This window comes from Ursus arctos, unplaced genomic scaffold, assembly GCF_023065955.2.
Source record: "Ursus arctos isolate Adak ecotype North America unplaced genomic scaffold, UrsArc2.0 scaffold_37, whole genome shotgun sequence".
Taxonomy (NCBI): Eukaryota; Metazoa; Chordata; class Mammalia; order Carnivora; family Ursidae; genus Ursus; species Ursus arctos.
The window spans coordinates 6,586,924-6,608,320 of record NW_026623053.1 but is presented as its reverse complement, the minus strand read 5'-3'; the positions used below and the strand labels follow the sequence as shown (position 1 = coordinate 6,608,320).

At 57.5% G+C, this 21,397-nt stretch overlaps 2 protein-coding genes across 4 annotated transcripts; one reads left to right on the top strand and one right to left on the bottom strand.

Annotated features, from left to right (window-relative positions):
* The first annotated feature begins 363 nt into the window (after window positions 1-363).
* On the top strand, window positions 364-15,741 carry ADCY4 (adenylate cyclase 4). Of its 3 annotated transcripts, none has more exons than XM_026486493.4 (26): window positions 364-728; window positions 1,020-1,229; window positions 2,465-2,662; window positions 2,747-2,908; window positions 3,545-3,694; window positions 4,132-4,280; window positions 4,358-4,469; window positions 5,137-5,264; window positions 5,418-5,576; window positions 5,834-5,966; window positions 6,169-6,342; window positions 8,918-8,961; window positions 9,099-9,185; window positions 9,386-9,455; window positions 9,787-9,884; window positions 10,567-10,651; window positions 10,763-10,900; window positions 11,520-11,630; window positions 11,872-12,056; window positions 12,234-12,318; window positions 12,776-12,934; window positions 14,222-14,368; window positions 14,662-14,769; window positions 14,862-14,976; window positions 15,310-15,434; window positions 15,520-15,741. In XM_026486493.4, the coding sequence occupies exons 2-26, from the start codon at window positions 1,071-1,073 to the stop codon at window positions 15,670-15,672; spliced, it is 3,234 nt and encodes a 1,077-aa protein (XP_026342278.1). In that variant the 5' UTR covers window positions 364-728; window positions 1,020-1,070; the 3' UTR covers window positions 15,673-15,741. The 3 variants fall into 3 exon arrangements, with proteins under 3 accessions (XP_026342278.1, XP_044235514.1, XP_048068327.1); XM_044379579.3 differs by having other exon boundaries at window positions 583-715; XM_048212370.2 differs by lacking the exons at window positions 14,862-14,976; window positions 15,310-15,434; window positions 15,520-15,741 and having other exon boundaries at window positions 587-728; window positions 14,271-14,368; window positions 14,662-14,768.
* Window positions 15,742-17,437: 1,696 nt separating this feature from the next.
* Window positions 17,438-20,600, bottom strand: LTB4R (leukotriene B4 receptor). Its single transcript, XM_026486420.4, has 2 exons — window positions 19,211-20,600; window positions 17,438-18,598 (listed from the first exon to the last, which is right to left on the bottom strand). The coding sequence occupies exon 2, from the start codon at window positions 18,540-18,542 to the stop codon at window positions 17,529-17,531; it is 1,014 nt and encodes a 337-aa protein (XP_026342205.1). The 5' UTR covers window positions 18,543-18,598; window positions 19,211-20,600; the 3' UTR covers window positions 17,438-17,528.
* Between the last annotated feature and the right edge of the window lie 797 nt (window positions 20,601-21,397).

Below are 21,397 nucleotides of genomic sequence, written 5' to 3'. Positions count from 1 at the left end.
GGGAGAGGGCTCTCCACGGGCACTGGAAGACATCTCTTGCCCCGCACAATGCCCCCAGCCTCTCAGAGGTCAGCTCGCATACTTACTTCCCTCCACCACAAGCACTCACCACCTGCATCCCTGCGGACGTTGCTTCCTTCGCCCAGCCCTTTGACCCTCAGCAGGTGTCTGGAGTGGAAAGCTACGGCTCCATCCACAGAGCTGCATCTAGGCAGGAGGAGAGGGCAACAGGCACACGCGTGCCCCCCCACCCCACCCCCGAGCCCCATCCCGACCTAAATCCTAGCCCCAACTCGCCGGCATTCTTCCCTACATTCTTGCCAGACTTCACTCCAGCGCTCCTTCGTGGTCCCGCTGTGCAAAGGTCCCACCCCCATTTTGACACTTGCTTCTCAGCCTGGCTCCCCCACCCCCTCGCCTCTCCCACAGTTCACATTCCCCTTTCTCGAGGGGACCAAAGCGGAAAGGCAACGACAGTGTTAGGGGAGACAATGAGGGAGGGAGGAGGCCTGCGGAGTCTGCCTCAGCACGGGAAGGGGCCGGGCAGTCCTGTCGGGGAAGTGGGAGGGGGGCCCTGGCGCCGGGAGGGAAGAGCCTGCCGCCCAGGGCTCTGAGCCACTAGTTTTTCTCGGTGTTCCATCAGGACAACGCCACCAGCTGCCCCGGGCTCCGTCCTCGGGCCTCGCCCACTCAAGCCGCGGCAGCATCGCGGGCAGTGAGTCTGGGGGGTAAGAGGAACCTGAGGCTCCTTTGCTTCAACCCCAAATCCTGCCCCACCCGGAGACGAGGCTTTTGCTAGGGCACCTCTGCAGCCTGGGTTTGAGGGAGGAGGAGCGAAGGTTGGGGCAGTCTTCTCACAACCAACTGGGGAAAGGCTGGGAGGCCACAGGGAGTGCCTGGCAGATGGGATTGCCGCGAGGCTGGGGAAACAGGGTGGAAGTGGCTTGGACCCAGGGAGAGAGGCACGGCTGGGGCCCAGAGCGGCCACACTCGATAACGCGGCATCTGGCCCTCCCCAGCCCCGGGGTCCACCCTCCACGCCGGCGACACAGCAAGGGGCAGGGGGGACCATGGCCCGCCTCTTCAGTCCCCGGCCGCCCCCCAGCGAAGACCTCTTCTACGAGACCTACTACAGCCTGAGCCAGCAGTACCCACTGCTGCTTCTGCTGCTGGTGATTGTGCTCTGTGCGCTCCTGGCGATGCTGGCTGTCGCCTCCGCCAGCGGCAGGGTGAGCGGGGGTGCTTCTGGTGGGGCGGGGGCTATTTCCCGAGGGTGGCGGGAGGGTCACCGCCTAGAGGGCGGTTTCGGGGTAGGGATTTAGGGAGGGGTCTTCTTTGCCACCTGCATTCTTCGCTGGAACCCAGGAAAGGAGCACCACGCCTTGCTAGGAAATGTGGTGATCCTGGACAAGTCACTGCACCTCTCTGGGCCACAGTCGCTGGGCCGCTGGGAGAAAGCTGAGCCCTGGGTGCTTTTAATTTCTTTCAGGGTACTGACAGACCTGTGATCTACGGGTTCTAGAGTAAATTCAACACCGGGTTTTCCATTTTCCAGAAGGGAAATTACACTGGGCCCCGTGGGAATCCGTTTCCTGGTTTTCTTTCTCTCATAGGGGCTGTGGGGCAGTCATACCCATAGACTCCCAGAAGGCATCCTCCAGCCCACTCACGTTTAGTCCTCAGATAAAGCCATTTCCAGTTTCTTTTTTTTAGGAGAAAGGGGTTCTTCAATTCCATTTCTGGAAATATCTTGCTCCAAGTTTTTTTTTCACTTTTCGGAGGCAAGTTGGGGAAGCCACCAAACTGACCAATTCTTGCTGGGCCACCTCGAAGTCCAGGAAGAGGTGGGGACACAGGGCAGGGACAGCAGCAGGAGGTCGATGCCCACAGGGGGTGGTGAAAGTGTAGGGCTCCCCCCTGACCTGCCACGAAGAGGTTCCAGGTGCCCCCTGCTGCTGGAGCACTTCTTAGGGCTGGGGTGGAGAGGGGATTACACCCAGACTTGTGCCCAGGGCAGGGAATCTCCTGAGCAAATTGGCCAGATTTGGGTACACTCATTCCTAAGTGCCTTCTGTGAGGCAGGGTTTTTCACTTGCTTCAGGACCCCAGGATGGTGCTCTAATTCCTGTTTGACAGATGAGAAAACGAGCTCAGCAAGGTCACGGATTCACAAACGTGCCATATGGGTAGGCTCTGGGTAGATGGCCCAAGGTTCCAGCACGGCTGCCAGTGAGCTATTAGGTTGAACCGTACGAGATAGCAGGCTCTGTAGATTCAAAACAGCTTCTTGGCAACTTCCTATGGTTCAGCCTAACTGAATGGCCAGCTCAGGTGCCCTGTCTCCTTTTCTGACCTGAGTTGGAGACACCGTCGGAAGTGGCCCTGGGGGGCTGCCTGTTTTCAACTTGGAGGAGCTCCCCAAACTCTGCACTCCAGTCTTGCCGCAAGCACCCCCTCCCCACAGGATCTAGCTTCAGACCGGGGCTTCCTGACCACCGTGCTGTGTGCGCTCGGTGGCTTCTCGCTGCTCCTGGGCCTGGCTTCCCGCGAGCAACGACTGCAGCGCTGGACACGTCCCCTGTCGGTCCTCGTGTGGGCCGCGCTACTCGGGCTAGGCCATGGCTTCCTGTTCACCGGGGGCCTGGTGAGCGCCTGGGACCAGGTGAGAGGAGCGGCAGGTGGAGCAGGGGGCAGGAGGATGCCCGGGCCCAGAGCCGCCAGCAGCTCCCCGTGCCCCTCCCCCCAGGTGTCCTTTTTCCTCTTCGTCATCTTCACCGTGTACGCCATGTTGCCCTTGGGCATGCGGGATGCCGCCGCCGCGGGCCTTGCCTCGTCGCTTTCCCACCTGCTGGCCCTTGGGCTGTACCTTGGGCCTCAGCCGGACTCCAGGCCAGCGCTGCTGCCGCAGGTGAGAACGCGCATTGCACACGCTGCCCCCGGGGCCCCGCTGCGCCCAGGGTCAGCTCCGCGGTTCGCCGTCGATTCCTCTGAGCATGCGCCAACCGCCCGCTGAGCTGTGACTCCCTGGCCGGGCGCCAAGCTAGGAGCAGGGTACAAACACATACACCCAGATGGTGTCCTCATGGCGCTGGTACCTCGTTGCAGCACGATGCTCCAGACACCTGAAGCCGCCTCTGGGCCCCCCGGGGAAGGGACTTCACCAGGGGACCAGAGCTGTGGGGACAGATGTGGATGATGGAACCGTCACAGAGAATGTAAAAATCGGAGCTTGAGTAGTTTTGTGCTGCGGGGGCCGCAGAGGGGGTAGATGGTGGGGTGGCTTTCCAGGCAGAGGAAACGTGTGTGCGAGGGTTGCTAGACCTAAGGGCCTTGTTGGTGCACAACTGAGTCTAGAGCAGAGATCCTGGGGCAGGAGAAACGCCCCCTACGGACTCAGCAGTGTGGCCCCAATTGCCTGGACGTACTCAGGTCTCTAACTGTGGAGTCCTCCTCAACCCTCTTGGAGACCAGCTCCAGCTACACGCTTACCCACTGCCCCCACCACCTGCGGCCAGCGCCCTCTGAGGCTGACCCTCTCCCCCAGCTGGCAGCGAACGCCGTGTTGTTCTTGTGCGGGAACGTGGCCGGAGCGTACCACAAGGCGCTGATGGAGCGCGCTCTGCGCGCCACGTTCCGGGAGGCTCTTCGTTCCCTGCACTCGCGCCGGCGGCTGGACACAGAGAAGAAGCACCAGGTCCGCGGGGCCTGGGAGGCTGGGCGGGACCGGGGTTTGAGAAAGTTGTTTATATCACACAATGGGGCTCCTTTGCAAGCCGAATGACTTTGGGCAGGTTACTTGCTCTTCTCTGTCCTCCTTTGTAAAATGTGGCTACCGCCCACCTTGGAAAGTTGTGTTAAGTCTCAAAAACCCAGAAGCTTGTAAAAGCACTTTTATGATACTAAACGAAGAACTCTAATTCTGGCATTGGTGCCGGGAGTTCGGTGCCTAAAAGTGACTAGTGCAGGATGGGGAGCTGAAGCCCAGCTCTGTGTGATGGGGAGGATCTGGGGGAGTACTCTGGGTCACATCTGGTGGGGCTGGAGAAGTGGGTGAGCTCCTAGATGGTCAGGAGGCTGGGACTCCTGGCTTCAGGATGCAAGAGGGTGGGTGTTCATAGTGATCTCCTGCAGGAACACCTTCTCTTGTCCATTCTTCCTGCCTACCTGGCCCGAGAGATGAAGGCAGAGATCATGGCACGGCTGCAGGCTGGACAGGGGTCCCGGCCAGAGAGCACCAACAACTTCCACAGCCTCTATGTCAAGAGGCACCAGGGAGTGAGGTAGGAGAGAGGATGGCCAGAGGGGAGGGGGGCGTGGCCTGAGACCTTGGCCCCACTGACATCATCTGCCTGCCCAGCGTGCTGTATGCTGACATCGTGGGCTTCACACGGCTGGCCAGTGAGTGCTCCCCTAAGGAGCTGGTGCTCATGCTCAACGAGCTCTTCGGCAAGTTCGACCAGATTGCCAAGGTCAGAGGGGCCCTCCCTCCCTACGCGGGGCCCTTCAAATGCCCCACCCTCGAGAGCCCCTTCCAAGGGAAACTCCTGCCACCTTAGATCCCAGGCCCGTTTCAGAGCGCATGTGTTCCCATGGAAGATATTCCAATGGAGGTAGGAAACCCTCTCAAACAACCCCAGGCATGGAGCTGCTCATCTCAGACCTGGAGAGACTTCTCGACAATGCCCCCACGACAACACCCCCAAAGATGCTCAGAGCCCCCAGTATAGGGGTCTCTGGACACTACCACCAAATCTAGAGAGATTTCCAGACATTCTAACCTCAGGGGCCCCTTCCAAGGGAAATCTCTGCCCTGTACAACATCAGCCCAGGCCAGCCCAGCCACCTGTTCAGACACCAGGGACGCCACCAACCAACCTAATCTTGAGTCGCCCCCAGAAAACCGCAGTCTTGCTCAAATCTGAACACACCCTACACGTGCCAGAGCTGGGGGAGAGCCACAGACCTCAGCCAGCCCCATATCAAGTTAAGGGAATCCCTAGATCTGACCCAGAGACTCCCAGCCTCAGAAGTTCCTCCGGAATACCACATTTGCTCCCACTTGTCCCAGCTCCCTCGTGCCTCCTCTGACCTCTAACCAGGTGCCCCCCCTCCCCCTGCACACACACACACTCCCAGGAGCATGAATGCATGCGGATCAAGATCCTGGGAGACTGTTACTACTGTGTCTCTGGTCTACCGCTCTCCCTGCCAGACCACGCCATCAACTGCGTGCGCATGGGGCTGGACATGTGCCGGGCCATCAGGTCAGCTCAGGTGGGCGGGAAGGAGGGGTACCAAGGGATGGATGTGGGCAAGGAGCAGGCAGGGTAGTGGAGGTCCTCTTGGAGAGAGGGAGGGGGGTGGCATGCGTAGGGCCGAAGGCGGCAATCAGACTGTCCCCTACCTACCCTGCTCAGGAAACTCCGGGCGGCCACTGGCGTGGACATCAACATGCGTGTGGGCGTGCATTCGGGCAGTGTGCTCTGCGGAGTCATCGGGCTGCAGAAGTGGCAGTATGATGTCTGGTCCCATGATGTCACACTGGCCAACCACATGGAGGCGGGCGGCGTGCCAGGGTGAGATGCGGGGCTGCAGGAGGCCACAGGAAGAAACCAGCTGGGCCTCCCACATGCTGCCACATGATTCACGGTTCCCTAAAATGAGCAAATCCCACCTGGGGCTCAGGGAGACCCTGGTGTGCAGGGAGGGGTGCTAGGAGACACCTCCTGGAGCACAGGGCCTTGCTTAAAGTCAGACCTCCAGGAAGGATCCTGGGGGAAAAGGAGAGGTCTGCAGGCCTTCCCTCCTGACTCTCGCTGCCCCCTCTTTCCAGACGAGTACATATTACAGGGGCTACCCTGGCCCTGCTGGCCGGGGTCTATGCTGTGGAAGATGCATCGATGGAACACCGGGACCCATACCTTCGGGAGCTAGGGGAGCCCACCTACCTAGTCATCGACCCCCGGGTAAAAGCCCAGCCTGCACCCCATGGGTTGGCCCACCTGAAGCACCCATGGCCAACCGGCCTGATCTCTTCTCCTATGCCAGAGATTGAATTCCTGGGTCTCAGTGTGTGCGTCAAGGGGGAGGAGCCCCAACCTTCTAAGGAGTGTGGGGAGAATGTAGAAGGCGTTTGTGATCTTGACTCTCAGCCCTCATATGCCCCAGGCTGAGGAGGAGGATGAGAAGGGCACTGCGGGAGGGCTGCTGTCCTCTCTCGAGGGCCCCCAGATGCGCCCATCACTGCTGATGACCCGCTACCTGGAGTCCTGGGGCGCGGCCAAGCCTTTTGCCCATCTGAGCCACCTAGAGAGCCCTGTGTCCACTTCCACCCCTCTCCCGGTAAGTGCACCTCCCTCGTGAGCCCCAGTACTTACTAACCTCACTCCCAGTGCCCCTCCCAACTTCCCCGCCCTCACCACCAGTGAGTCCCTTGATGACATCCCGAGGTCTTGAACTGTCTGGTTGTACTGGTCGCTGGTTCAGGCCTTTCCTTGCCCTTCCTTCCAGAGAAATGGCAAAGATCACTGCCTTCTGAGCTCAGCTGAGATGCAAAATCCCGTAGACCCTATCTATGTCCATTGTTCCCCAACCTCCACTTGGGAACCCCCTACCATTAGTACCACAGAGGTATAGGCCCCACTTCTCCTGGGTCCGAAGCCAGTCCAGCTCCATTCCTGAGACTGCACACTCTCTTTAATCCCCACTAGGACTGGGAAGGTGCGGGCAAATCAGTTGTTGCCCCGACTCTCCAGCATGTGTATGAGGATAAAATGAGGTGACGTGAAAATCTCACATGGCCTCGAAGGCCGTCACCCTGAGCAGGCAGGGGTCAGGGAGAGAGGGAAGAGAGGAAACGAGGGGACGGTGGATTACTGGCTGAGCCTGTGCTCGGCCCCTTCGGGTCATCATAGGAGCCTTCTATCTCCCCCACCAGCTTTAGGCTTTTAGGGTTGGTGCTTGGTGGCAAGCAGCCAGAGACCCCTCTTGCAGAGACTGAGGCCATGTCCCCAAAGACTTGCCCCAGGAGTAGTTTCCTCAGCCTGCTCTCTCCATTTGATCTGATCTTCCCAAAACTTTCCCAGCCTCCTTTCTGCAGATCTTCTGCTCAGAATCTTCTCTACTGGGTAGACCCAGTTGTGTATGTGGCATGACTTCAGAGTACCCTTTCTGTGTTCTGTCTCCCCTCCCCACCCACCCATCAGGAAAGCAGGCCAGAGATCAGTGGGAACTGTGGAGTGGGGGGACGTTGGCAGCATGGTTCAGGAGAATACCTAATTCAGAGCCTTAACGTAGAGTAGGGGCAAGGTCAGAAGGGCTAAGCAGGCAGGAGGGAGAGGAAGAAAGAATCCAAGACGCTGCTGACTCTTGCAGGAGGGAGTCCCCCAGGGGGAGGTAGAGTAGATGGTGGGCTTTGGTGGGAGCCCAGGGACTGTGAGATAGTGTTGCGTGTAATGCCCGTGGTGAGATGCCCCCCAGAACCCATGCCAGACCTCCCCAAGACCCCAGTAGTGTGTAGGCTAAGAAGTGTCAGGGTGGAGAAGTAAGAGCCCCTAGTTCAAGCGTATCTCCCGAGGCAGGACCTCACCAGCCCAGATATTCACTTCCCAGCCCCTGAAGTCCCTCAGTCAATGCTAGAAATCCTGAGAATCACAACAGCTTACCTTTAAACAATGGGGACCTCTGGTGTGGGGGTGGGCAGTGTTGGTGCTAGGATATACCATCCATCCATCCATCCACGCACCCGGCCACAATTTTAAAGCACCTACTATGTGGCAGGTGCTAGGCTAGTTCTTGAGAGGACAGAAATGAATAAAACACGTTCCCTGGGGCGCCTGGGTGGCACAGCGGTTGAGCGTCTGCCTTCGGCTCAGGGCGTGATCCCAGCGTTCTGGGATCGAGCCCCACATCAGGCTCCTCCGCTATGAGCCTGCTTCTTCCTCTCCCACTCCCCCTGCTTGTGTTCCCTCTCTCTCTCTGGCTGTCTCTATCTCTGTCGAATAAATAAATAAAATCTTTAAAAAAAAAAAAAAAACACGTTCCCTGCCTTCAGTAACATACAGGCATTGAGCAAGGTGGAGAGGCAGGTAGGTAACTTGAAAACAGTTAGGCTCAGACCTAGATGCATAGATGGCCTCATACCTAGAACATCCCTCTCATTCCCCCTTTTCCTCCCCTCTCCCTCTCCCATATGCCAGGTTTGGGTTTGGGGGGATGAGGTGGCCCCCCCTGTGACCCTGGTGCCTTCACATGCACCAAGGGAGCAGGAAAGAACAGTCACCAGACCCCTGGCCCTGGGCAGTGGCCGCTGCGCTGCGTTCTCTTTCCCGGGGCTTGTCTCACCCGCTTTACTCGTCTGCTTGCTCTCATATCTTGGCACACAGAGAGCCTTCCTTTTACTACAGAAAAGAATGAGTGTGACCAGGTTTGTTTCTCTTCCTTCCTCGTTCCCTTTCTTCTCGTTTTGTTTTTGCTCCCACCACCTCCCAGCTCAGCCTGACCACAAGGGAGTCAGAATGTTCGCCATCGTCACTTGAGTTTAAACCAATGAGGATTTTTTGGCATGCTGGGGTGATGGGCAAGTCCCCGCCTTTGGGATTTGTTCAGTCCTTAGGGAAGATGACCACCCCTCAAGCCTACAGGCTTGTCTCATAAGTGGTAGAAGCTGAGGAAATGAGAGCATAAGGACCCTGGGTGTCTAAAGAGTCCAGAAGAACCTTTAAGGAATAAATGTGGTTTGACCCTTCCCTTAAGGGCAGGTAGGATTTGATGGAAAGAGGAAGTCATTACAGGCAGGGGAAATACAGCAGTTGCTAAAGGCCCAGGATGTGTGTAGATACGGAATGCCTCACTGCAGAGAGGCTTCAAGGATGGTCAGCATCGCCTCATCTCCCCCTTCGCTGTGTTCTCCCGACAGGAGAAGGCCCTGGCCTCCTTCAGCCCCCAGTGGAGCCTGGACCGGTGAGGAGGCCCCAGCAACTCTGACAGTGGGGCTCTCTGGGCGACCTGCCTCCATCCTCCCTAGGGGGGCTGCCCCTGCTTCGCCCACACGCTATCCAGGGTCTCCTATGGTGACAGGCTGGGCTCTCACTGTGCAGGAGCCGTACCCCCCGGGGACTAGATGAGGACCTGGACACTGGGGATGCCAAGTTCTTCCAGGTCATCGAACAGCTCAACTCTCAGAAGTATGGAGAACAGAAGGCAGCCGGGAGGGGCGTGAGGGCTGGGCCCCGCCGTAAGGAACGGATGTGCTCCCCTGATGACCCAGGGGAAGGGAGCCGCTTCCCTGCTCCAGCCCAGGGAAACACACACCTGGCCATCTCCCCCAACCTGCCCCACCCTTCCGTTTCCTCTCTGGAGCTCACTGCCCCCCACCTCCCACCAGGCAGTGGAAGCAGTCCAAGGACTTCAACCCACTGACACTGTACTTCAGAGAGAAGGAGCTGGAGAAAGAGGTGGGTGTGGGGGATGGCAGCGCAGAATTTTCTAACCTTAGCTCCTTGGCCTTGGGGAGCGGGCAAGCCCTGTGGTCGGTCTACTCAGTTTGTGATCCTGGGGGTGAGGGGCTTGTGACTCTCTCCAAATGGACGTCACTCTATAGCTTGGATTACTAGGTGGGGATGGGAGGGAGGAGGGCGGCTCCTCGGAGAACCGGTAGAGGCTGAGACTGAACTGAAGGGCAGGGCGGTGAGGCTGGGTCTCCCGCTCCTTGCCTGGAACGGACACCGCCAGGGTGATGGGCAGCCCTGGTGGCCCCTGTGGCCACACTGACCCCTGTCCTTCCAGTATCGACTTTCTGCCCTCCCCGCCTTCAAATACTATGCGGCCTGCACCTTCCTGGTCTTCTTCTCCAACTTCATCATCCAGATGCTGGTGGCCAACAGGTGAGAGCCCCAGGCAAGGGCGACCCTGAGCCTCACACACAGACCACCAAGCTCCTGCTGATCCTTGACCCACACTTTCTTCCTTTACCCACTTCCCCTTGGCTTCAGACACGGAGCCACAGAGGAAGTATGTGTTCTGGGGAAGCAGTGATAATCACAGCTTTCATTTTACTGTCATACATCCTGTGGACTTTCTACATAATCCGAGCACTTTCACGTGCGTGTCTCTGGGTCCTAACAACTTTTCCATGAAGCAGGTTCTGTTTTCATTGCGGAGCCCAAATCTCACAGCAAATGAGCTTAGAAAGTAGGTCCTCATTTTTAGTCCATGGCTAGGAGGGGCTGCAAGGGCTTGTCCAAAACTCAGCCAGGTGAAAGAGCTTTGGCCTGAAGGCCCAAAGGCTGGCCTAAGGCGGCCTCAGCCCCCTCGTGAGCCCCCGCCCCCATCAGTACTGTCCCGACCTCATTAGTTCCTGCCCCCGCACCACTGCCCTAGACCCCCTCAGCTTTCCCGGATCACCGGTATGCAATGCCTTTTATCGGCCCAGACCCCACTGGGGGCCAGTTCAGATCCCCAGGACTGCTCCTCCCCACATCTCCCAACCGGGGTGCACAGCACACGCCCGGCACACGGAGCATCTTCTGACCCTTCGAGGCCTCACTCAGTCTTGTCTCCCTTCAGGCCGCCAGCTCTGGCCATCACCTATAGCATCACCTTCCTCCTCTTCCTCCTCCTCCTCTTCGTCTGCTTCTCAGAGCACCTGACGGTGAGGTGGGCTGGGGGGTGGAAGTGGTCGGCTGGGCCCTTACCACTACCTGGCCTGAGGCGGGGGGGGTGCCCCAGCCCCATGGCTAAGCTGCTTGTGCTTCTTCCACAGAAGTGTGTCTTGAAAGGCCCCAAGATGCTGCACTGGCTGCCCGCACTGTCTGGCTTGGTGGCCACACGGCCCGGACTCCGAGTTGCCCTGGGCACTGCCACCATCCTCCTCGTTTTTGTCATGGCTATTACCAGCCTGGTGAGGGCAGAGGGGGCCCTATGCACCCCCTTCAGGGCCTGTTGGACCTAGCAGAGGCTGACAGGGGACCCCTGGATTTGGGAGGGCAGCTGGACTAAGGCCAGGGTTTTCGGGCAATGTTGGACAAATATAAAGAAAACAAGTAATCTGCCGCCTGCATAAATGTTTATAACACTCTGGTGGACAGCCTTCCTATCTTTTCTATGTGGGCAGATCTGCATTGCTCAGCTCACTCGCCGTGATATTGTAGCTGAGTCTGGCGGATTTTTCAGAACTCATAATCACTCCTAGAATTCTGTCCCTGAAAGACACCTTAGGAATCATCCCCCAGCCAAGTCACAGAAGAGGAAGCTGAGGCCCAGAGAGGTTAAGTGGCTGGCAAGCGATCACACAGTGGGTCTGCTGGCAGACTAGAGCCCAGGACACCCACTCCTCCCATCCCTGACCAGCCAGCGAGGACCCCAGCGCTAAGGCTCCCTCACCAGCCAGAAATAGCAGAATCCACCCCACTGCAGGAGGCTGGCCCTCACTCAGCCCTAGGTCAGCTGAAACCCAGCTCAAGCCACCATTGTGCCCCGGGAGCCGCCCGCCCACCTCAGCTCTTCACCTCCTTCCGCAGTTCTTCTTACCGGCGGCAACAAACTGCCCTTCCCGGGCTTCCAATGTGTCCTCCGTGGCTTCCAACGTCTCCTGGGAGCTCCCTGGCTCCCTGCCTCTCATCAGCGTCCCAGTGAGTCTTCCCCACAGCCCTGAATCTCTTTCTCCAGAGCCTTCCTTGGCCCCTCCCCCACCCCCATCCTCTGGATTGGGACAGACAAAAAACACACTTGGTGTGTGTTTGTGTGTATGACACCCCCTGTCCCCCAGATAGGACCCGGGCCCTGGGAGGGGCAGGATGGGAGCCCTGGGATAGTCCCCACCCCTGCCTGTGGCATATGGCCCCCCCTTGACCACCCTGCCCGGCCCCACAGTACTCTATGCACTGCTGCGTGCTGGGGTTCCTGTCCTGCTCCCTCTTTCTGCACATGAGCTTCGAGCTGAAGTTGCTGCTGCTCCTGCTATGGCTGGGGGTCTCCTGCTCCCTCTTCCTGCACTCCCACGCCTGGCTGTCCGACTGCCTCATCGCCCGCCTCTATCCAGATCCCTTGGACTCCAGGTGCGTACGGCCACTGGACAGAGGCGCCCAGGCCCTCTGGGGGCAGAGCAGAGCTCTCCTCACCTCACTGACCTGAAAGGGGGAGGGTGGCTGACGGCTACATGGGCGCTGGGGTTAGGGACAAGGCCATCGGGAAGGGGCAGGGCAAGGGGCAACCCTGATATGTGGCCTCCTCAGGCCAGGGGTGCTGAAGGAGCCCAAACTGATGGGAGCTATCTCCTTCTTCATCTTCTTCTTCACCCTCCTTGTCCTGGCTCGGCAGGTAAGTCACCCAGCTCCGCCCTCCAGAGGTTCCCTTTGAAGGGGGAGGTGGGGGCCCCCATATTTGTGACTTGGTCTTTCTCATCCTTTCCCTCAATCTTACATCTCCAGGGTTGAGCCCAAATGGTGTGCCCACTGGAAGCTTCTAAGCGAAACTTCCTGCTCCTTTTCTTTCTCCTTCACTCCCCAAGGGAGGTGCCCTCAAATTCTCCCTTTTCCCTCCCACCCCACGTCCAGGAAAACCACCCATAAGAAAGAATCTGCTGCCAATTCTGTCTACCCTAGTTTGAATCTAGTTTCAAGGTAGCCTCCCCAGGGACAGTTGGCCCTTGAGCTTTCTCTGTAGATTGGGGAGTGGTGTGGTTTGAGCCATCATGGAGTGGGGGGGGGGTGAACACTCAGGAGCTGAGGCTCCCCCTGCACTGTGTCTCCCCTTGGGCCCCTGGTGACCCTGCCAGAATGAGTACTACTGCCGCCTGGACTTCCTGTGGAAGAAGAAGCTGCGGCAGGAGCAGGAGGAGACAGAGACCATGGAGAACCTGACTCGGCTGCTGCTGGAGAATGTGCTCCCTGCGCACGTGGCCCCCCAGTTCATTGGCCAGAACCGGCGCAACGAGGTGACTCCCACCCCTGACTCCTGAGCTCCAGATGCCATAGGCACTAATTCTGGATGAAAATCTTAGCCCTCGGCCCATCGTCTCTGGACTCGTCCACAATGGGTTGGGTGGCTGCCCGGGTCCCTGCCCCTGTCAGGTAGGTACCTCCACTTTCATAAGCTCTTAGGCTTCGTCTCCTGAGCACAGAACCTCTGCATTCCAAGTGCTTACTTAGAAGGAGTGTCTTCTCCAACTCATGGCCCCTCCATACCTTCCAGAAGCTTCTTCGACTGTTGATGGGAATTGTGTGGAGGACACAGTCCACCCAGCCCTCTGGACCTGCACTCTCCAGGATGTAGCCATTAGCCATGTGTGGCTATTTACATTGAAAGTAATTAAAGTGGAACATTCAGTGTCTCAGCCTCACTGGCCACATTTCAAGTGTCTAAGAGCTGCTTATGGCCAGTGGCTGTCGTATCAGACATCACATATATAGAACTTTCTAACACCACAGGAATTTCCACTGGTAGATGTTAATCTTCATTCTCATATGTGCTCTAGTCGGACCAGCAGAGAAGGTCACCCACATGTTGGCATCATTTTATCTGTACTGCCAGCACTTCTCCCTGTCTGCCGTGCAGATACTCTTGACCTGGCTGATGAATGTTCAAAGAAACAGGTCAGGGGCTATTTCGCAGCTGTACGCCCCCACCAGTTGCTCCCTTCCCTCGAAGTCAGCAGCAGATCTACTTCTCCTGGTTTCTTCTCTTATTTACACTGGGACTCTTGTAACTGTTCCTGTTTCTGTCTTCACACTGGCTGCTAGAATGCCCCGAGCCAGAACCGAGGACTAAAAAGCACTCCGGGTCACCCCTTTGGTGAACCAAGTTCAAATAGGATTCCATCTTTACTATCTTACCTTTATTTTCCCTGTGTTCCATTTCCCCTATCATTTTATCTTCCAAATTGTAGCTATCTTTGTAAACGGACCTAACTGGCTTAACGCCCTTCAGCAGTAGGATAGGATAGAAAGACGATTCCCACTGACATGACCCCAGTTCTTAAAGAACACGTTGCTGTGAGGTGATCCTGACTCCAAACCCCTGTCTCTCCTGGGATCATAATGAGACTCAATCTTTGACTCCTGAGTCACACATCCCTGGGATAACCTGGCCCTACCCCTCTTCCTCCTTTCCAATCCTTCTTAAATAGAGGGGTAAGAGTATGGACACAGGGAGGGGGGCCCATGCAGACCCCCAGGGGGAAAGAACATGGCTTGCTCCCTCATCCCAGCCTCCCACCCTCCAGGACCTCTACCACCAGTCCTACGAGTGTGTCTGTGTCCTCTTCGCCTCAGTTCCAGACTTTAAGGAGTTTTACTCTGAATCTAACATCAACCACGAGGGTCTAGAGTGTCTGCGGTTGCTCAATGAGATCATCGCTGATTTTGATGAGGTGACAACCCCAAGGGTCCCCCAGACCCTTTGTCCTGGGTGCTAGAACTTCCCAGCAGTCCCTCCTGCCTGCTCACTCTCCAGCCAGGGGCCCATCCTCCTCTCCCTGGCCCTGCCGCTCCTCCTCTGATCCCCAGCTCTCCGGCAACTCTGCCCATGATCCACTCTCCCTCCTGCCACACTCCCTGACCCCACAACCTAGTCCTTTCGTCTCCAAAGGCCTGGGGCTGGGCTTCTGAGAGGGAGGAGGGAGAGAGCAAGAAAGACCAGGGACACAGCCTTCTTTCTGTACAGCTGCTCTCAAAGCCCAAGTTTAGCGGCGTGGAGAAGATCAAAACCATCGGCAGCACCTACATGGCAGCCACGGGCTTAAATGCCACCCCCGGACAGGACGCACAGCAGGTGCAGTACCCCTTCCTTACCGACCAGCCCCCATCCGGGCTCGCGCTGCTGGGCCCTCACTGACCCATCCCGGTGGGCCGGCCCTTTGCTAGGATGCCGAGCGAAGCTGCAGCCACCTGGGCACCATGGTGGAGTTCGCAGTGGCCCTCGGATCGAAGCTGGATGTCATCAACAAGCACTCATTCAACAACTTCCGCCTGCGTGTGGGTGAGGGCCCCCCCTTGCTGGGGAAGCCTGGGACTTCCTCTTCACCTTCTCAGGCTCTTCCTCCCCCAAGTCCTTTGTTAGGTACTCCCCAGCTCACCCCTGGACCCCCTCCAGCCTCATCCCTGGGGGTGGAGCTTGAAGCTGCTGGGCCAGGAGCTCTGGGGCTCAGCTACCCCTTCCCTAAGCCACAGCACTCCAGACCCATCCTCCTGTCCTCTAAGACCTCCAGGCTCTTCACCCTAAGTCCTGGAGCTTCCTCCTCCCCTCTCTCTCCTTAAACTCCCCCCTCCCCGGCCACCTCCCAGGGCCCCTCTTTACCACACCTCTTGTCAGGGTTGAACCACGGACCTGTAGTGGCTGGAGTGATTGGGGCCCAGAAGCCTCAGTATGACATCTGGGGCAACACGGTGAACGTGGCCAGCCGCATGGAAAGTACGGGAGTCCTGGGCAAGATCCAAGTAAGGAGGCCACCTTGGAGACATGGGGTGGGGAGATAGGATAGGGCTACCCCCACACTCCAGACTCACACCCTTTCAATCACAGGTGACTGAAGAGACAGCCCGGGTGCTGCAGTCCTTAGGCTATACCTGCTACAGCCGGGGCATCATCAAGGTCAAAGGCAAAGGGCAGCTGTGCACCTACTTCCTGAACACAGATTTGACACGAACTGGCCCTCCCTCGGCCACCCTAGGCTGAGACCCCCACCCATCCTCTCTATTCCAAGATCCCCAATAAAAAGACTCTGGGTGCGCCTGCCTGGCTCAATGGGTTGAACATCTGACTCTTGATTTTGGCTCAGGTCACGATCTCAGTCAGGGTTGTGAGATCGAGCCCCGCATTGGGCTCAGCGCTGAGTGTGGAGCCTGCTTAAGATTCTCTCTCTCCCTCTCCCTCTGCCCCTTCTCTCTCTCTCTCTCTTAAAAAAAAAAAAAAGACTCTGATATGACTGGAGCCAACTGATGTCAGAAGCTTCTGGTATAGCTGCAGATCACCTTCTCCTTGCTTCTCAGCAGGATGCTTCTTCCCAAGCTACACTGAGTGTCTGTGTATGCAAGTGTGATCATGAGTGTGTTAGAAAGGAGTGATTCTTCTTCACAAGCTCAGCCTCCCTGCCTGATTCCAGTATTTTGCACACTTTGGAAGCATAAAGAATTGTAGCCACATGACTCAAAATAAAGATTTGTCCTTTCCTTCTCCCCACCCACAAATATTGGAAAGGAATGGCTAGGAAAATGTCATTTGACCTTTATTCATTTAATGAACACTAAATAAGCACCTACTCTGTGCTTCCTAGGCAGCATGGGCGCCATGAGGGCTGGGGAATGATCTGTCGGGTCCCTCCCTGTTGTCAAATTGACCCATGCTTTCCAGCCAAGACCTGTAGACAGTTCTGGGATTCTCTTGTTCTCAGGTCCCTCAGATGCGCTCTTGCTTCCTTCTGCATCCTTCCGTGCAGGTGCTGATGTTATGTGGGTCTTGAAGCATCCCTGGTTCATTCCTACTTGTTCATATTTGGGGGTCTGTGAGCCCTATCTTGACACCCTGGGTTTTTTACCGATGTTGCACATGGGTTCTTGGTTTTTCTCCTAGTGGCTCTTTCTTTATCGGAGAGATTCAAAAAGTACCCTGCTGCCACTTCGGCTACCATCTTCCCAAAAACAGAGCCCGTCTGAGGCTCTCCAAAACAACAGTCATCCCTCAGAAAGAATGACTTAACCCTCCCACTTATGGGGATCTTCATCTCCTGAGAATGACCAGGGTCACAGACGGCATCAGAGTGTTTTCTGGGTGCTGGCAGAAAGCTGACCTTTCTGCTTTTATCAGGGCCTAAGATATGATGACTTTGTTTTCAAGGGAGACCCCCTTGGGAAATGGAGGGAAGGAAGGCAGTCCCCTAGAACATTGCCCACTGAAAGGACAAAGATGAGTAGCAGGAAGTTGGAGTCATGGTAACAGTGATACCCATCACAGGCTTCAGGGTAGAGGTCCCACAGCAGTGCTAAGTGTACTCAGAACATCTGCTGATTCAGGGAGTCTGGAGTTGATAAGCCCACATGGGTGGTCTTCCTCGGTCAGCTCCTTCAGGGGTCTGTAGCCCTGTGTTGTTCTAAGTATGACCCGCAGAGCACCTGCCTCAGAATGGGAGAGGAGAGGGGGCTCTGGTTTCTGTATCTTTGTGTCCCTTCCAAAGCTAAACTAAAGGATGTGCCTCTCAACTGTTGAGAAGGACCCCCCTAAGGGCGCCCAGGCGCACCCCTCTTGTCCCTAATGCACGCGCCCCACACACAGGGTTGACCCAACGTGAGACCAGGTTTAATCGCAAAGCTGCTCCAGGCTTTCACTCTGCCCTTACCTGCCCCGCCCCTCCCTGCTCTTCCGCTCCACCGCACTCGCGTCTTCCTCCTCCTCCTCCTCCTCCTCCCCCTCCTCCTCCTCCTCCTCCTCCTCCTCCTCAGGGTAAACTGGGTCAGGCCAACGTGGGGAGCATTCCGCCGCAAGGACAGCCAGCGTCCTTCCACCAGCAGCAGCAGCACCACCGGCAACCCCCAGGCCTAGTTCAGTTCGCTTTGCTGCAGAGCGTCGATGGAGTCAGCGAGGCTCTCGGAGGGGCCGGGCTCGGAAGGGGCGGGGGCGCCCCTCGCCGTCCGGCCCAGGGTGCCCCCGCGGCGGGCGCTGGACGCCTCGGAGCCGGTGCCCTCCAGCAGCTTGGCGACGAAGCCCACGCCGGCCGAGCGCAGCAGGCCGCCGCCGGCGCACGCGTACAGCACGGGGTTCACGCTGCTGCTCAGGAAGGCCAGCGCGATGAACACGTGGCGCGCCAGGAGCAGCGGGTCTCCCGCCAGCGACGCCCTGCCGGCCAGCACCCGGCCCGCCTCGGCCAGGTTCACCACGTGGTAGGGCAGCCAGAAGGCGGCGAAGGCCAGGATGATGAGCGCCACCAGGCGGCCGGTGCGGCGGCTGCGGCGGAAGCGCCGGGCCTGCAGCCTGCGCCTGATGTCCGAATAGCTGGCGACCACCACCAGGAAGGGCAGCAGGAAGCCGGTGACGGCCTCGAAGAGCAGATGGAACGCCTTGACGCGTTCGCTGGAGTACTTCGGGAAGCACTGCAGGGTCTGGTTGTTCGGTGTCAAGGTCACGGTGCGGTACAAGATGACGGGAATGGCCAGCAGAAGGGACATCACCCAGATGCTTGCTAGCACCCACCAGGCAACGGCCTTGGTACGAACCTTCTGGGACACAAAGGGGAGGGCCACCGCCAGCGAGCGGTCCAGACTCATGGCGGTGATCAGCAGGACGCTGGCGTACATGCTGACTCCACAGGTATAGTGCGACAGGCGGCAGCCCGCCAGTCCGAACACCCAGGTGCCTCGCGCCACAGAGTGGAGGAAAAAGGGGGCGGTAAGCAATACGAACAAGTCCGCCAGGGCCAGGTTCAGCACCAGCAAGGCAGTGACAGAGCGCTTCCGCATCTTTACCAGGATACTCCACACCACAAAGCCGTTGCCAGGAAGCCCCACGGCCAGCGCCACTGACAGTATGACAATAGTCAACGGAATGATGAACATGACACCTAGTGAGGGGGTGCTGTGCAAGACGGAGTGTCCGTGGCCACGGCAAGGACCTGGAGGGCGAGGGCGAACACAAGCGTGAGGGCCGGGGACCCAGGTTTCGTGCCACCCTGGCCACACCTAGCCTGAGCACTCTAGGCCGTCTCCAGCATCAGCAGCAGCAGCAGACATGCCTCTGCAATATACTGCCTTCGTCACGTCATCAGCGGACCATCTTCGGGGCATCTGGCAGAGCACGAAGACTGGTTTTCTAAGTGGACCGTGGGGCTCCTTCCTGCCCATGACCCAGTTGCAAAATACAGAGCAACAGCAGCAGCAGTATTTCCATACCCTTTCTGCCTCCTTCCCTTCTGAGACCCAGAACTAAACGGGGCAGGGGGACCTTCCCTACCAAAGCTGCACCCCTCAAAAGCCTAGGCCAGGCCCTTAGCCCCTTCAGTCCCACTGACTCCCTCCAGTCACCTAGTGACTCTCTCCAGAGCTGCCCAGGGTCCACCAGGAATAACAGGGATGGGGAGGAGTTTGTGAATGGGAGACAAGAACAAGTCCTCCCCAGGCCTTTTACCACTGGTCAGGCTTTCTTTGGAAGTTCCTTTGCACCTTCTCTCACGGTTGTATCCTGCCCCACCACTACCCACTACCTCCCCTACTCCCAGGATACTTACTTCCAGGCTTTGCCGGGTACCGGTTGGAAGCAGGTGCCAATCCCACGGTCAGGGTGGAGTGGCGTAGCCTATTCCCAGATCTGCCCCAGTTCCAGGGTCCCAGCCCCAGGTCTGGGTGCTATCAGCTAAGTACGCCAGAGAGGAAGTACCAAGAAGCAGAGGAGGGGGAAGACACATCTTCCTGAGGGTGGGGCTGAAACTCCTAGCCCTCCCTTCACTGGGGGGGAGGGAGAATAGTCTTTGTGTTCCTAGCACAAAAGCCTAGCACAGAGGAAGACTCCTCAGGGGCGGGACCAGATGAAAAGAGCCCAGGCAGGTGCAGTGAGAGGAAAGAGGGGTGAGGGGAGTGAGTTGGCTGGGGTGTGACCTCAGATGCAGGTCTCGACTGGAGAATTGGACAGAGTAATAAGCTGTCATGCAGGAGAAGGAGGGAGGGAAGCCAGAGAAGGGAAATGGGCTCAAATTGCCAGAATGTTGGGTATCTTTATATGTTGTGTGAATAATGTAGATTTTTAGATTAATAGGAAGTGTAGGTTAGCCCTGTGGCTAGGTTTAGGTAGCATCAGGACTTAAAGAGGACAGCGCCCTGTCTTTGGCTTGGGTTCAAGCCACGAGTGGAGCTGGAGGGGGAGGGCCCTCTCCCAGCACCCCCATCTATTCCCTCATTTAAAAGGGTTGCTTCAGTTCTAGATCAGTCAGCTCTCCCTTCCCTTTGGCAGAAGCCAAACTCCAAACGATCTCCTTAGTATCGCACAGAATGCCAGTTTCTCCGCCTTTCCCCCAGCCACTTGCCTTGCCCTTGCCCGTGTGGCTTCCCTGCCACAGGAATTTGGATTGAAGATCTGGGCGCTGGGCAGAGGTCAGCAGCACCTCTTTCCTACCTGCCTGTAGTTGGCTGTCCAGTCCCACCTTAGACACACAGAAAAAGTAGAGGCTGAGCATAGGGAGAGGAGTTGGGGGCAGGGATGCCTCACACCTGCCCTGCCAGGAGGGGAAACCAGGAATGTGCAAAGAAGAACAGCCTCCAAAACGGTCACTCTTCTCCCTTCCTGGCAGGAGGGCAGTCTCCCCCTTTGACCTCTCCTGCAGGGGCTAAGATCGGAAACGTCTTTCCTTCGGTCTGACCGTGAGCCTTCCCGCTTCCCTGCCAACCCTGTCACTCGTCAGGAGAGATGCGGCATGTGATGGTGGTCCCTGACATCCCTTACCCTTCGCAGCGTGCCCACGTTCTCTGCTTTGCGAAAGGCCAGCGCAGAGCTGACCAGTAGCTGCGAGGCAGAGGATGTGATGCAAAGAGATGGGCTAAAACCGCAGCACAAAGGCAGAGTTGAGGAAGGGCTTTCTGACCACAGAAGTTGTGAGACGGGGACTATGGAAGAGAGGAAGTTAGGGAGCCTCTGCCCCGGCACATGAGAACAGGAAGAAGCCCCTGCTGCCGGTGTCTGGGGATGAAAGTTCTGGCTCAGAGCTCCAGGGTCAACCAGAGGCTCCTTCTGACAGAGGCTGGGTTGTCTTTGCCTCCTCTCCCAAACTACTCCCCGCCTCTATGTCTCTCAACAGCCTTTCATCCTCCGCCCCAGACTAGATACTCTAGGCAGACTTCCTGCCCCTCAAATCCAGAGCTCCACCCCGTCCCAGTTCGGGTGGCCCTGGCGTAACCCTGAGAACTGAATTTCCTTTGCTATTTCTTGGCCTCTGCCTGGGTGGTGTTAACAGTCACTAAAGCAGAACCTGGGGTGATGGCCCAAGGGAGCACTCAGGTAACCGGCCACCGAAGTTTGCCAGGGACTGAGAGGACTGGGATAAGAGACTTTCAGCACTAAAACTAAGAAAGTCTTGGGCAAACCAGGACGAGTCAGTCACTCTAGTGACCACATGTGTGTGCATGTGGACACCCTCTAAAAGAGAATCCTATCCTAAATCCCCAAACTCAAAAGTATCAGGATCCAGAACAGTTTTGGGACCTAGAGATGGAGAGATTCCAAAAGATGGGGGCCAAGGAGTACAGGAGGGTGCCCAGCAACAGCTAGCTGTCTTGGGAGGAGTCAAGATTTGGCAGCGTGGGAAGGGAGACAAAGGAGAGGGGGCGCCTCCCTGAAAAATTCTTCCCGTCCTCCAGCCATCCACACTATTCCCCATACCCACTCAGCCCCAAGCCCCAAACATCCCCCGTTTAAACATGTGCCT